This window comes from Melanerpes formicivorus, unplaced genomic scaffold (assembly GCF_026170545.1).
Source record: "Melanerpes formicivorus ecotype bairdi unplaced genomic scaffold, bMelFor1.0.p_v2 SCAF_3, whole genome shotgun sequence".
In the NCBI taxonomy this organism is placed as follows: domain Eukaryota; kingdom Metazoa; phylum Chordata; class Aves; order Piciformes; family Picidae; genus Melanerpes; species Melanerpes formicivorus.
In genome coordinates, this window is record NW_027142355.1 from 42,717,029 (window position 1) to 42,733,152 (window position 16,124).

The window sequence follows — 16,124 nt, forward strand, 5'->3', positions numbered from 1 at the left end:
AAATAAAATCAGATGAAAAAAGAAAGACCAAATCACTTCCACATGAGAACAAATGCTAAACCCAGCAGCCTGACATGGTAGCACTGACATTTGCATGCTAATAAAGAGAAAAATCTCTTATTTGCATAAACTCACAGTACCTATGTTTGACCTACATTAAAAGCTGCTATGTATTAAGGAAGGGAACTATAAATTCAGGATTAAGGTTGATTTAAGTCAAGCCAGCTAATTCCAACTATAATTTCCCTCAGCACAGTGATTTGTGTAGTTAATACTGTAAATGCCTTGGCACAATGAGAGGTGCTCATGACAGAGCATCGTGTGTACTGACAGCTTCTGAAACCTCTGTGTGCCATATACTGCATTTCCCTGAACTTCCATTCACCTCCTCTGCCAAGTCACAAAAATTCAAGTGTTCTGTTAAGTGCCTTTAAAAAAAAGGAAGGAGGAGGCAAAAAGTGAATAACCCCCTCAACAGCACAGGATTATCTTATGTTGCTTTATAGGTCTGTCCAGACATTTGGGTAAAAGAAGTCTGTGGAGACTTAACCATCCCAACAGCTCATTTTATTTTTATATGAAACTCAGGAGGCCACAAGTAACTTAGGCTCCTGGAAACCCAGAGAGATGGAGCAGATCCAGATACCAGTATCTACTTATAGGAGTTACTAAAGTCACAGCTTATTTTAGAGACCATTAAGACCCCACTGAATTCCTTTACACATGCTCCTGCTAGGTGCCTTTAATATCTTTAGGAACACTGCAGAGAAAAGCCCTTGTTCAAACAAAGCCCCCTCCCTGCAGATGTTCAAGGCCAGGTTAGATGAGGCCTTGAGTAAGCTGGACTAGTGGGAGGTGTCCCTGCCCATGGCAGGGGGTTTGGAAGTAGGTGATCTTTAAGGTCCCTTCCAACCCAAGCTATTGTATGAACCTAAGAATTTGTATGATGACTTTTTTTCCCCTGAGTGGAGCTATGAAAGACTTTGTGACTGTGTTGCTGTCCTTGCAGAGTATTTTTCTCAGTTTGGGTAGCTGTCTGCATTGCTCTGCTGGACTAGGACTAAGCTATTAACTTTTTCCTGCTTTGCTCCTCTGTGCTGTGTACCTATACTGTTATCTAACTCACTAGACTCAGAAGCAGTATACTTTGTGATGCCCCTCCTTGCTCCACCCAAAATTCATAGGTACTTTGAAAAACTCAAATACTCAAGACAGTTCCTAACCAAGTATTTGGACCCAGAGCATTCCAGTTTTGAATAAAAGGAAAGTCAAATTTACATGTTACCTCTCCAGGGGTGAGAGAAGTTCAGAGCAGCCACTATTAGCCAGCTTACTCCTGCCTAGCAGCAGCTCTTTAAATACAGCCAGCCCGGGCCTGAAACGTGCCTGGTTCTTGGCTTTCATGATGCTGTGTGCAACAGCTGAACTGCATCACTCAACCACTTTGAGCACCATTTTGGCAGAGGCTGCATGGGAGTCTGCAACCTCTCCACTCCATCTATTTTAACTGGTAACCTAGAGAAGACGACATCAAACACAACTACCACCACACTCCCTTCTCTGCCCAAAACTCCACCCTCCAGGTGGAAGAAAGGGAGATGCAAAGAGTTTACCTGCAATAATGCCATCCATCTGCTCCAGCGCCGCAGCGAGCATGTCACTTGCATCACTCATCATCTTCTCTCTTCCCAGGAACAATCACCAGCTGCACCCTAAGGAGCAATAAAACACTGAGAGTGTGAGTTGGGCTGGGAAGTCTTCAAATTATTCTGCAAAAGAGACTTTATTTTCACAGTATCACCAAGGTCGGAAGAGACCTCAAAGATCATCGAGTCCAACCTGTCACCACAGACCTCATGACTAGACCATGGCACCAAGTGCCACATCCAATCCCCTCTTGAACACCTCCAGGGATGGGGACTCCACCACCTCCCTGGGCAGCACATTCCAATGACCAATGACTCTCTCAGTGAAGAACTTTCTCCTCACCTCCAGCCTAAACCTCCCCTGGCACAGCTTGAGACTGTGTCCTCTTGTTCTGATGTTGGTTGCCTGGGAGAAGAGACCAACCCCTTCCTGGCTACAACCTCCCTTCAGGTAGTTGTAGAGAGCAATGAGGTCTCCCCTGAGCCTCCTCTTCTCCAGGCTAAACAACCCCAGCTCCCTCAGCCTCTCCTCACAGGGCTGTGCTCAAGGCCTCTCCCCAGCCTTGTTGCCCTTCTCTGGACACCTTCAAGTCTCTCAATGTCCTTCCTAAACTGAGGGGCCCAGAACTGGACACAGGACTCAAGGTGTGGCCTAACCAGTGCAGAGTGCAGGGGCACAATGACTTCCCTGCCTCTGCTGGCCACACTGTTCCTAATGCAGGCCAGGATGCCATTGGCCTTCTTGGCCACCTGGGCACCCTGCTGGCTCATGTTTAGGTGAGAGGTAAAATGGAAGAGGAAGACAAATCCTTTAAGCCAAACAGTTGGAGATAATGCAAAACCCCAATCCCATTCCCCCAGTTACTTGGTCTGAAAGACGCGCACTGCAAACCAGCCTGAAACAGCACATCCTGCTCTGGCCACCCTCCCAGCACAGTGCAGCACATCCAGCAGAACAGAAAATTGCTGGGATAGAAAAATAATATTGGAAGCATTCCTCACCAGCAAGGGCATAGAACTGTTTTTCTTCTTTCAATGCCATCACCAGAATGTGGGGAACAGATGGAGAGGGGGGAAGTCAAAGACCTCACACACCAGTGGAGCAAAGAACAAACTGTGTGAAGCAAGCAAAGACAACAAACTGCAGGTGGAATAAGGTGGGAAGAGAGGTGCAGAGGGAGTGACACAACACAACTACCAGACAGAAGTCATGAATCAGTAGCCTTTTATGGATTATAGGAAAGAGGACAACACTGAAACACCAACAGATTGTCCTTCAGCAGATGCAGAAGTTACCAAGACTACCTCTGACTTCACAGGCTTTGAGAGGAGTCCCAGCTCAACACCAATATGGCTTTGGTCTAACAGAAACCAAACCCCAGTGCAAACTCAAGGCTTTTGGGTTTTTTGTTAGCAGTGACTGAAGGAAAACCACAGAGTCAGGTAACATGAGTGAGAGTGCATCCTGGAGAAGGGCAACGGACCTTCCTAGGGAAAATACGGAACAGCTGACGTTGCAGATCACGGCACACAGCCACAGGCAGCATCCACTCAGGAGAGACCTCCGAGGTCACCCACTCCAACCTTCAACCCAGCACTGAAGGGTCAGCACCAAACCAGGTCCCTAAGCACCAGGTCCACACGCTGATTGACTGCCTCCAGGGAGAGCGGCTCCACCACTGCCCTGGGCAGAGCATGCTGATGTCTGAGAGCCCTCTCTGGGAAGCAGCATGTCAAGCAGTTTGAATTCCTTTCAAGCACAAAAGCAGACACTAACACAGACAGATCTATGGAACAGCAGGTGAATACGAAACCAAGATGCTCACAGGAAACAGAGCCATCAAATCCACCCCAGCTCCATGCCTCAGAGAGTACACCTAAGGTACTGTCAGTGCTTTCCTCCTATCTGCCAGATCATTTAAAGCAAGTTTTCCCTCGTTTTCCAGGGAATGCCCACACTTACCTGCCTGTGTGCACAGTCTGTGCAAGACAGGGCGGGAGGGGGCTGGGTGTGTTTACAAGGCAGATCCCCGTTTCAGAGCTCCCAGCTGAGGATCTTGCTCATGCTGACGAGAATCAACACTGCTTCATCAGGGCTGTATTTACAATCCACTGTTAAGCACAGTAAAATGAAATACAAAAGGCAGCTATCTCCACTCTCAGTTAGGATTAACCTTATCCCTAGCTGGCATCCCTACTGCATGCCTCGCTGCTACAGAGACAACAGGACGTGTTTAACGTCCCTTCCTCCAGTTCAAGCACACCAGCTGGTTGCTAAGGCTGTGCTGTTCACTCTTCAGTAGGTGGAGATTTTCTTAGTTTTATTTTTGAGTGCCATACAAACCCTCTGGCTACAGAGCTTGTGAAGATGTATTCTAAACAGCTCAAAACCCTGCCCAGCAAAGAAATTCAAGGAAAGATGGGGGGGAGGGGGGGAAGGGGGAACAACAGAAAACAACCAAGGGGATTTGTGAATGGGAACTGCAGTCTGCTGGATGCAAAGGGGAAGCTGCCTGAATGGGGCTTTGCTAATCAGGTATTTAGTGAAGATGGCAGACTCAAAACTGCTGAAGCATTTTACACACGTAGGAACTCACAGTTCCTCCACCCAGAGACTTTCTTTCCTAGATCAAACAACAGAGAGAGAGAGATCTAGAAGCAACATCTTCAGGTCTATTCTCTTTCTATTTTGAGGCGGACTCATTCTGAATGTCCACCCACAAAAAACACATCACACTTTAAAACTCAAAGGTTCACAGAGCGGAGGAGAATCAGCATCTGCCAGCAAGGCCAAGAGGACTTACCACAGCCTGCGTGGAAGCTCTTCAAGGAAGGGCAGGAGCTGGCCTTCCGTCCCACTCCTTCTCCTCTCTTCCCAAGTGCTGAGCATGTGCACAGAAAGCATCAGCTGCTGATTATTTTTATGATATGATGTAATAGGATGGATGACTGGAGTTTCCCAGCTCTCCCATCCCTGTATAACACTCCATAAAGCAGGAAGTTTGGAGGTACAGAAATGACAAACGTTGCTGAGGGCTTGTTTCTGAGGGCTGTGAAAGGAATCCCAGGAGCAGGCTGTTACCCCCAGGGAGTCTACCACAAAAACACCATGAAAAAGCCAATAAATTGAAGTCATCTTTTATGGGTAGGGCATGGGAAGAGAATCTGTAAGACAGACCCAAATTTCATCTTGCTGTCAAAATTCACATCCCTGCATCTTTGGTCCTGCCTCTTCTGGATTCCTCTCTCTTGCCTCACAACACTAAACCAACACATTCTTAGCAATGAACTTTTGACTTTTGTGAACAGAACATAGAATAAACCAGGTTGGAAGAGACCTTCAAGATCATCAACAATGAATCTCCTGCCAATACAGAACTGCTTAAACCTGGGGGAAAAGCTTTAGTCAAATCACATTCCACCTTCTGCACTTTGCCACAAAATCTTGGGGGCAATCACAGTGCACCTGCAGGACAGCCAAGGGCTCAGGCCCAGCCAGCATGGATTTAGGAAGGGCAGGTCCTGCCTGACCAACCTGATCTCCTTCTATGATCAGGTGACTGCCTGGTGGATGTGGGGCAGGCTGTGGATGTGGTCTGCCTGGACTTCAGCAAGGCCTTTGACACCGTCCCCCATAGCAAACTCCTGGCCAAGCTGTCAGCTCATGGCTTGGACAGCAGCTCTCTGAGCTGGGTTAGGAACTGGCTGGAGGCTGAGCCCAGAGAGTGGTGGTGAATGGTGCCACAGCCAGCTGGCAGCCAGGCACCAGTGGTGTGCCCCAGGGATCAGTGCTGGGCCCTGTGCTCTTTAACATCTTCACTGATGATCTGGATGAGGGGATTGAGTCCATCATCAGTAAATTTGCAGATGACACCAAGTTAGGAGCAGATGTTGGTCAGTTGGAGGGCAGAAGGGCTCTGCAGAGGGACCTCGACCGACTGGACAGATGGGCAGAGTCCAACAGGATGGCATTCAACAAGTCCAAGTGCCAGGTGCTGCACTTTGGCCACAGCAACCCCATGCAGAGCTACAGGCTGGGGTCAGAGTGGCTGAGAGCTGCCAAACAGAGAGGGACCTGGGGGTGCTGATTGACAGCTGCCTAAACATGAGCCTGCAGTGTGCCCAGGTGGCCAAGAGGGCCAATGGCATCCTGGCCTGCATTAAGAACAGTGTGGCCAGCAGGAGCAGGGAAGTCATTGTGCCCCTGGACTCTGCACTGGTTAGGCCACACCTTGAGTCCTGTGTCCAGTTCTGGGCCCCTCAGTTTAGGAAGGAGGTTGACTTGCTGGAACGAGTCCAGAGAAGGGCAACAAAGCTGGGGACAGTTTGGAGCACAGCCCTGTGAGGAGAGGCTGAGGGAGCTGGGGTTGCTTAGCCTGGAGAAGAGGAGGCTCAGGGGTGACCTCATTGCTCTCTACAACCTGAAGGGAGGTTGTAGCCAGGAGAGGGTTGGTCTCTTCTCCCAGGCAGCCAGCACCAGAACAAGAGGACACAGTCTGAAGTTGCACCAGAGGACATTTAGGCTCAAGGTGAGGAGAAAGTTCTTCACAGAAAGAATTATTTGCCCTTGGAATGTGCTGCCCAGGGAGGTGGTGGAGTCACTGTCCCTGGAGATGTTCGAGAGGGGATTGGACGTGGCACTTGAAGCCATGGTTGGGTGAGAGGTTGGACTTGAATATCTCTGAGGTCTTTTCCAACCTTATTGAATCTATGATTCTGTGAAGTTCTCCTCCTCCTCCTCTACTCTGCCCTGGTGAAGCCACACCTGGATTACTGCACCCAGTTTTGGTCCCCCAGTTCAAGAGGGCCAGGGATCTACTGGAGAGAGTCCAACAGAGAGCTTCCAGGATGATTAAGGGACTGGAGCACTGCCCTGTGAGGAGAGGCTGAGAGCCCTGGGGCTGTGCAGTCTGGAGAAGACTGAGAGGGGATTCAATAAATGTTTGTAAATGCCTGAGGGCTGGGGGTCAAGAGGAAGGGGCCAGGCTCTGCTCAGTTGCTCCCTGGGATAGGACAAGTGGCAATGGATATGAGCTACAGCACAGGAGGTTCTACCTCAACATGAGGAGGAACTTCAGCAGTGTGAGGGTAAGGGAGCACTGGAACAGGCTCCCCAGAGAGGTTGTGGAGTTTCCTTCTGTGGAGACTTTCAAGAGCCATATGGATGCGTTCCTGTGTCACCTGTGCTATGGTCCTGCTCTGGCAGGGGCGTTGGACTTGATGATCTTCAGAGGTCCCTTCCAACCCCTAACATCCTGGGAGTCTGTGAACAGCATGACTGGAACATTTGGATTTTGCCCTTTATTAAAGCTTTGGACAGTTACAAATAGCAATCTTCTGTTTCCTGCAAATGCCTTAAGGAATTGCCTTTAAATGCCTCGTGTTTTCATGAACTGTCACTTCCCCCTGCTCCACTTGCCTTGCAAGATCTGCCATTTTCAGGACAGAAAGCAGCTTCCTGAGAAATGTCAAGGATACTAACTTGGCATTGCTGTGCTCTGGCTTTGTTTCTTTTGGTTTTTTCCCTTCCCCTAATAATCTATTTCAATTGCCTTTCAAAAACCCCAGTGGCATGCTACCCAGGATCACTTGAAAGTCTATTGTTGTGCAGACTACCAGAGCCAAGCCAGTCCTGCCAGCTAACTAAAAACCTTCACAGAAGCAGAGCTTTAAAAAACCAGACAGACAGGAAAATAATGTGAGCCAGACAACTGCCATCCACTTTCCCTAAACCAAGCCTCAGTAATGACTGAAACAAGTGCTGATGTTCAGTCACACTTTTGACACTTTGGTGCCTGTTCTGAAGCTTCTGCAAACCTACTTTGGTGTTACCCAGGTAAAATTTTCTTGTGATTTCACAAAATCACAGAATGCTCTGGGTTGGAAAGGACCTTCAAAGGTCATCCAGTCCAAGCCCCTCTGCAGTAAGCAGGGACATCCTCAACTAGATCAGGTTGTCCAGAGCCCTCTTGAGCAGGGATGGGGCCCCAACCACCTTCCCAGGCAACCTCTTCTAGTGTTCCACAACCCTCATGGTGAAGAACTTGTTCCTAACATCCAATCTAAATCTCCTCTTCTCTAGTCTGAAGCCATTGCCCCTCATCCTATCACTGCAGGCCTTTGGAAACAGTCTCTCTCCATCCTTCTTGTAGGCCCCCTTCAGGTACTGGAAGGCTGCTATTAGGTCTCCCCAGAGCCCTCTCTTCCCCAGGCTGAACATCCTCAGCTCCCTTAGCCTGTCCTCATAGCAGAGGTGTTCTCTCTGATCATTCTTGGGCCCTCCTCTGGACCCGCTCCTTCAGGTCCATGTCCTTCCTGAATTGAGGGCTCCAGAATGGGAATGTCCTTGTTTAAGGAAAAGAAACATTAACTTGCTGTTGCTGCACTGCAGTATCAACACTGTCCTCAGCACTGGGAAGCATTTCAAGTATTGGTCACCCCCTTCTCACTCAGCACAGCCAAAGACAAATCCTGTGTCTGGTGTCGATGCTGCTGCCGCAGTGTCGTGGGTTTAGCCAACTGAGTCTGTGACTCCTCAGCACACCCTGCTCACACCATGCCTGCTTTAGAACAAAAGTGCTGGGTGCAGTGAAGTTCTCGTGGGGCTTGTAGTTCAGATTGTAACATGGAGAGGCTGCAGGGTTCTAGTTTTGGGGTGTTGGCCTTCTCCACTGGGCTGGCTGCGGGTTTTGGGGCAGGGGAAGCTGTTTGATCACTGGCTGCTGCTGCTGCTTCTGCAAAACAGGCTAAGGTAATTAATTGTACATTGTCTCATCTCATTAAGCTCTTTACCTCAGCTGAGGGAGGGGGCTGGGGGTGGCAAAGAAGGTTTGTGTCACTTTCCCTCCTATCTTTGTGAGGGGGGCTTGCTTGTGAGAACAGGATGTCTTAGAGCAGGACAAGCAGGTTCTGGCTGTGGCAGTGGTCTCACTGGGAAAAGATGCCACCACTGCTGAGGGGGTTTGCTGCAGAGACTATGCTCCCTTGTGGTATTTACTGCCTAACTGCTGAACCAGGAGGAAACAGAGCCAGAGGATGTCCAGGTATCTGAAACAGGGGATCCAGCAGTGGAAAGGCAAGGTCAGCTTCAAAGAGGTGACATTCCATGGAGGGAAGCAATAGAATCACAGAATCATTTTGGCTGGAAAGGACATTCATGATCACTGAACTCCAAACATCATCTAACTCTACCAAATCTGGGGCTAAACCATGTCCCTCAGCACCACATCTCTAAGGCTTTTAAACACCTCCAGGGGTGGGCATTTAGCCACCTCCCTGAGGAGCCTAATCCCAGTGTTGGAAAACCCTTTCAGTGAAGAACTTTCTTCTGATACCCAATCTACACCTCCCCAGGTACAACCTGGGGCCCTTTCCCTCTTCTAATAACTTGTTAGTAGGGAGAAGAGACCAACGCTCACCTTGCTACAACCTCCTTCCAGGGAGTTACAGAGATCAAAAAGGTCTCCAGTCAGCCTCCTTTTCTCTAGTCTAAGGAGTAGACTAGAGTAGTACATGACAGTGTACTCAGCAGGGAAGTGACCTGAGTAAGGTATGAAGGAGTTTCCCAACACCATGTGCCCCAAAGACAGCCTGCTCAGTAAACAGTCAACAAAGCCAATCTGATCTGATTGTGTGCCTGAGGGGCCTCAGGTCACATTCAGCATTGACTCTACAACCAGTGACCAGCAAAGGGACTTCTGCCCAGAGGGTAGCACTCTGGGTACTAGGGCAGCCCTGGAAGCCTGCAGGAGGAAGGGAAACTGACAGCCCCTGAGACAAAGGACTTCCTCAGTAATGGTTTCAGCTCTGCAAAGCCACTGCCACGTAGGGGCGATTCTCCTCCCAGCTAGAGGAAACATTTTCAGATGGTTGCACATGAGTTCCCAGGCCACCAGTACTCCTCAGGCTGTACTGAGCAGCAGTTCTGGCTGCTGAGACCATCTTCTCTGTACTCACATGACATCTTGCACCACAGCAGGGTGGTCCTACAGCAGGGTGGTCCTAGGCAGGTAACTTCCAGCTTAGGTGATGCCATCCATTTTGAACACTCACACAGCAGTCTGCCAACTCACAGAACAGGTCTGTGCTGTGAAAAATCCATTCTTTTCCTAACCCTGGCTGCCAAACTCAGGAGAGCTAACCTGACTTAAGACAGACATGAAGTTTAACTAGGCACTAAACCAAAACAAAGGGCATAGCAAACCCAGTCATCCTGGGGGCCGTAAGTCAGAAGGTGCTCACCTGAGCTTGGACTCCCATTACTCGTGCCTATTTGAATGGGTTAGCTTACCTGAGCACAGCACCTTCACCTGCCTCTGCAATATTCCCACCAGTAGGAACTTCTTCATGGGAATCTCGTCCCAGCAGGGAGAGAGGCAGCACTCCCCACGGGGAGCATCCAGGAATCCCAGGCACAGCTTCGCACTGCTGCTCGTGCCACACTTCACAGGGATGGACACTCAGCTTGTGACTAACCATTCATTACCTTGTAAATAATCAACAGTGTATCTGTCTGCAGACCTCAACCAATTAATCTCCAACTCATTTAGAACTGGGCACAGGATGAGGGAGAGGAAAATCAATCCTATTGCCTAGGAAATACTACAGTGCTTTCCTGACGCGAGAAAATAGCGAGTACGGCTAAAGGGAAACGCAGCAGCACGCACGCATGCCTCTGCAGCAGCAGCCTGCTCCTTGGAGCCTTCTTGCCCAAGAACTGTGACTCAGCCTGGTGCTCCTTTGCTTGCAAGAGCTGACAAGATCCCAAGAAGCTGGTGTGCTGTAGGCCAGTGACCTCGTGCTGTGCCGTGCTTCAAAGACAGGTGCAAGTACCTAAGGCAGGTACCATGACCGCACAAAGCTTCCTAACCTGCTGCAAGGCCAGCAAGGCTCCAAACTTGCTCTAGATAATACAAGAGAGAGAACTCAGATGCATCTCAGTGCTCCACAGTTGAATCCTGGCATTCACTACAGCTGTCACAAGGCACTGTAATTTCTACAGTACACACTCTACAATGCAGACCTCAACACTCTCTACATGCTTTCTAGTAGCAGAAGCTAAGAGGTGCTGACAAATGATCAGAGGGCAGAAGTTTTAAAGGAGACAGCCCACCACTGCTATGTGTGCACAGGCTTTCTTGACATCAAAGCTGACTACACTAAGTTTGCTATGATGTAGCAATGTTACAGGGCTTTTATTCCCCATCCTCACAACAGGCAGTTATTTCAGTTGCTCAAAGCAGAGCTGCCTCTACCTTTAGTGACTGGCTATGGGCACTGGCTGACAACACCCTGCTGAACATGGACCCACACCTTAACACTAAACTCCAGCACCAAGAAGCCCCTTGGCACCAGGCATCCCTGACTGAGATGAGCACTTGCAGAAACTGTTCAGAGAACACAATACTGCATTTGTGCTGGTCTGTGCATATCCATCTCCCCAACCCCCTGCCCAGGGCACTGCAGCCTGACTGGCAGAGGGCTTGTGAATAGGAGCACAGCTACAAAGAATGAAACCACAAGACAGGCTACAAAGGAGCAGGGACATTGAAATGCAAAGCTAGCTGCTCTGGATGCTGTCAGGATGCAAAGGTGTTAACTTCCAACAGTGTCCAAAACTGCAAGAGAGGCAATGAACTGCAGCAGACTGTTGTAATGAGAAAGACCAGAAGCAGGAGGAGGAAAGGGAAGGCAGCAAGAAAGAAAATTCTTGCCAAGGTGAAAAGCAACAAATCCACCAAGGCTTCCATGAGTATTTGCAAGTTGGCAATCAGAGATTGTCCTCCTTCCACTGACAGACTGTTTTAGGGCTGAAACACTGACAGTCAACAAGGCTCTCCCCTAGCTAGCCAGAAATGGGTCAGCGGGTGACATCCCTCACCCGTCCTGTGCTAGGAGCCAGGAACAGGTGCCAAAGAGAGCAGAGCAACCAGCTCGGGTGTCCCTTTCCCAGCAGTGCTGCTGCAGCACCTGATGGGATGCCCAGCCCACACATGGACAGACATGGCTGCCTGCAGTCCACATGGCAGAACCACCATGGCTGGTTTACCACTGCCATTGCCTGGCAGACCTCAGGTAGAATGACACCCAGGACACATCAGGTCTCGACCACCCAGCATCGAGCCACCACCTCTGTCACCCAATCCCACTGCAGAGGGGAATTTTCCTTTCTTAACAGCTCCTTATCTGCAAAGCAGCTTCACACCAACTCAGCATTTCACAGTGTTTAGAATCTGCTCCCCTTAGATTGGATGGATGACCTAGCTGAACCACAGCCTGAAACAGAGACAGGATCTTTCCAGTAAGACCCATCCAGCCTGGGACCAGCAAGCTGGGTAAGCCCACATCTGAAAGCAAGCTTGCTCTTAATGCTAGTGAAGGGACTGGTAGTAGAAACGTGCTTAATGCTGCTTGCCTGTTTGGATGAGCCAAGCAGGACCTCAAAATGCAGATCTTGGCAGCACTGTACAGCCTGTGGGTGTTTTCATCAGCACTCTGTTGCAAGACCCAGAGTAAAGCATCTGCCTTTCTCACTTTGACTGACTAGTCCATCAGCTGCCAGATGTGACCTCTGCAGAAACCAAACCAAAGCATCCACATCTTTATGGCTAAAAATCTTCCTTCTTTTTCCACTTAGAAGATACCACCAGAGCACAGCTGCAGTGGATGAGGGAGGCAGTGTCTGGGCCCATGGGAAGCACCAAAGTTACAGAAGTCCTATCAAGTCCAGGACAAAATCATGTTGTCTTGCAAGATTAATCTTGCGTCAGATCCCTCTGGTTCAACATTCACCAGCAGCACACAGAAACTCAACCTCTGTACCAAGATAATTCACCATCTAACATAGCTGCCAGCACAGAAACTTGGTGGGGTGACTGACACAACTTGAGGGCTGCATTGGATGGCTGCAATCAGTTCAGATGGGACAGGCAAGGAAGGAGAGGTAGTGAGGTAGCCCTGTATGTTAGGGAGTGTTTTGACTGTCTTAAGCTTAATGATGGTGACAATAGGGTTACCTGTTTATGGGCAAGAACCAGAGGGAAGGCCAGCAAGGCAGATACCATGGTGGGAGTCTATTATATCCCACTCAACCAGGATGAAGAGGCAGACAAAATATTCCACAAGCAGTAAGGAGAAGTGGTAAGAATCACATACAGAATCAACCAGGTTGGAGGAGACCTCGAGATCATCAAGTCCAACCAATCACCTAACCCCATCTGATCAACTAGCCCATGGCACCAAGTGCCTCATCCAGGCTCTTCTCAAACACCTCCAGGGGTGCTGACTCCACCTCCTCCCTGGGCAGCACATTCCAAAGGCCAATCTCTGGGAAGAACTTCTTCCTATGATCAAGTCTAAACTTCCCCTGGCACAGCTTGAGACTGTCTCCTCTTCTTCTGGTGCTGGTTGCCTGAGAGAAGAGACCAATCCCCTCCTGGCTACAACCTCCCTTCAGGTAGTTGTAGAGAGCAATGAGGTCTCCCCTGAGCCTTCTCTTCTCCAGGCTAAGCAACCCCAGCTCCCTCAGCCTCTCCTCACAGGGCTGTGCTCCAGACCCCTCCCCAGCCTCGTTGCCCTTCTCTGGACACCTTCCAGCAACTCAAGGTCTTCCCTGAATTGAGGGGCATGGTCCCATGATCACAAATCTTGTGGGGCACTTCAGCTTATGACATGCATCTGCTGCCAATACACCATGGGGGGAAAGGAAATAGTCCAGAAGGTTCCTGGAGTTTGTGTGTGGAAGAGAACTTCCTGACCCAACTGGTGAGCAAGCCCTCTAGGGAAGGCTCACCTCCTAGGCCTGGTGTTTGTGAAGAGAGGAGGACTTGGGAGTGGTGTGATGGCTGGAGGCTGTCTTGGGCATAGCAGTCACAAAAGAATAGAGCTTTCAATACTCAGAGCAGAAAGGGGGTGGTCAGCAAAACTGCCAGCACGGCATTTCAGAGGGCAGCTTTGTGCATGGCTTGGTGACTGGCTGACAAGAATCCCTTGGAGGGCAGTCCTAGAGGACAAGGAAATCCAGGAAGCCCAGACACTGTCCAAGAAGAGATCTTAAAGGCACAGGAGCTGGCTCTCCTCACGTGCTGAAAGATGAGCCAGCAGGGAATTAGACTAACAGAGGTTTGGCTGGAACTCAGGGAAAGAAAAGGAGAGTTTGTGACCTTTGGAAGAAGGGGCAGGCAACTCAGGAAGAGTACAAGGATGTAATGAGCTTAGGCTGGGAGAACATTAGAAAGACCAAAGCCCCACTAGAGCTTAGTCTGGCTACTACCACAAAAGACAACTAAAACAAATGTGTCTATAAATAGCTGAGCAACAGAAGGACTACAGAGAAACTCCAGCCTTGATTGGATGTGGGGGGACACAGCAAGGAAGGCTGAGGAAAAGGCTGAGGTGCTTAGTGCCACCTTTGCCTCAGTCTTTCACCCTAACACCAGTTGTTCCCCAAGTGCCCAGCCCCTTGAGCTGGAAAACAAGGAATGGGGGCAGAATGAAGCCCCCCACAACCCAAGAGGAAATGGTTAGTGACCTGCTGTGCCTCATCAAGACACACAAGTCTACAGAGCTGGATGGGATGCAGGCAAGGACACTGGAGAAGCTGGGCAAGGGCCCACTAAGCCACTTTTGATCATTTAGCAACAGCCAACACTTGGGAAGTCCCAGCTGAAGATGTTTAGCAAATGCACCCCTCTACAAGAAGGGCCAGAAGGAGGATCTAGGGAACTACAGGCCTGTCAGTCTGACCTTGCTGCCATGGAAGGTTATGCTGCAGATCATCCTGGGTGCCCAGCACATGGCACACACAGAAAACCCAGGCAGTCAGGCCTGGGCAACACAGAGTCATGAAAGGCAGGTCTTGCTGGACTAGCCTGATCTCCTCCTATGACAAGCTGACCCACTTACTGGATGAAGGGAAAGCTGTGGTGTGTGGGGCTTTGTATTCTTGGTTTTTTCCCCCCCTCCCATCCATCCTTGCTCCTTGCCCTTGTGAACCTTACCTGTTAGTGTTGTATATATATTGTTTAAACCAAACTCTTCACCTCTCTACTTCCAGGCCGTCTCCAAATTATTGCTTGGTGGATTTGCTCCTTCCCTTTCCTTTTTTTCCCTCTCTGTTGGGAGGGAGGAGGGGGGAGCAGGGGAGAGATTCTCAGCCTTGCCCCCATCTGAGCTCTTACCTCCCAGTTAAGGCTCAAACCACTACAAACACAGTTGGATTGGATGATCTTGGAAGTATTTTCCACCCCTAATGAGTCTACAGTTCCGTGATGCAGAGCTCCTGCCACAGGCCATCTCTAGCTGTAGCCAGCACCACTTCTGCTGCCCCTGACGCCAGAAACCTCGGCACAAGTACTAGAGCCCTGCAAGCTAAGTGTGAAAGCCTTCACACCAGCTAGTCTGCTTACTGCTGCACGCTCCAGGTTCCCACCCAGACCCGAGGGCTCCTCAAGCCCAGTGAGGGAAAAACCATCCAGATCTGTGCAGAGTCACAATCAGCTCTGCTCAGCATTGGGAGAGAGCACATACAAATGAGGTACCAGCTACCTAAGATATTCAAAGGTGGAGACAAACCAACCCAACCCCAACCATTCACCCACAACCAACCAAAAAAACTGCTTAAAATACTTGCTGCTGCTGTCCATCTTTGAAAGGCTCATTTAAGCATCAGGGTAGCTGTTCCACTCACTAAATAAAAACTGAATATAACCTTGCAGTTAAATCCCAAGCCCCTAAAACAAGCTCAGCAAAGTTTTGCATCCCCATGGAGAGCACATGGCTGAAGACAGCTGGACTGGGTGAGGCACTTGGTGCCATGGGTTAGTTGATCAGATGGTGCTGGGCGACAGGTTGGACTCGGTGATCTCAAAGGTCTTTTCCAACCTGGTTAATTCTGTGATTCTGTGCCCTGACCCAAGTGCAGGACCTTGCACTTGGCCTTCTTGAACTTCATGAGGTTTGCACAGGCCTACCTCTCTAGCCTGTCAAGGTCCTGGTATTCCTTCCCTCCAGCATATCACCCACACCACACAGAGCTGGTGGTGTCAGTAAACTTGCTGAGGCTGCACTTAACCCTACTGTCCATGTCACTGATAAAGATATTTAATAGCATGAGTCTCAACACCAACCCCTGCAGAACACCACTTGTCACTGACCTCCACCTAGACACTGTGCCACCAACCTTAAGAAATATCTACTTCCAACCCCCCTGCCATGGGGAGGGACAGCTTCCACTAGCCCAAGTTGTTCCAAGCCCCATCCAACCTGCCTTGAAAACTTAGCTCTAAGAAGGCAGAAGTTCACTACTTAGGGCACTCACCTTTTCTGTGTCATGCAATACAATTAAGGGTCTTGTCAGTTAATTAAGCAGCTGTGAACCAAGCACTACAGTGTAGTGCAGTTGTATAAAGTGATTTCTGCCAATGTGGTGATACCAGACACCACTCCAAGCCAGCAATTTCCACTAGAGCCCATGAGAGG

General features: G+C 49.6%; 1 protein-coding gene across 8 annotated transcripts in view; it reads right to left on the reverse strand.

Moving 5' to 3' along the window:
• PPFIBP1 (PPFIA binding protein 1) overlaps positions 1-16,124 on the reverse strand; it is a 103,054-nt gene that overhangs the window by 59,446 nt on the left and 27,484 nt on the right. For all 8 annotated transcript variants that reach the window (XM_068170879.1, XM_068170868.1, XM_068170862.1 and 5 more), the window contains exon 2: positions 1,614-1,712. In XM_068170879.1, the coding sequence (XP_068026980.1) occupies positions 1,614-1,677 (64 nt within the window). In that variant the 5' untranslated portion in view covers positions 1,678-1,712. The remainder of the gene's footprint in view (positions 1-1,613; positions 1,713-16,124) is intronic.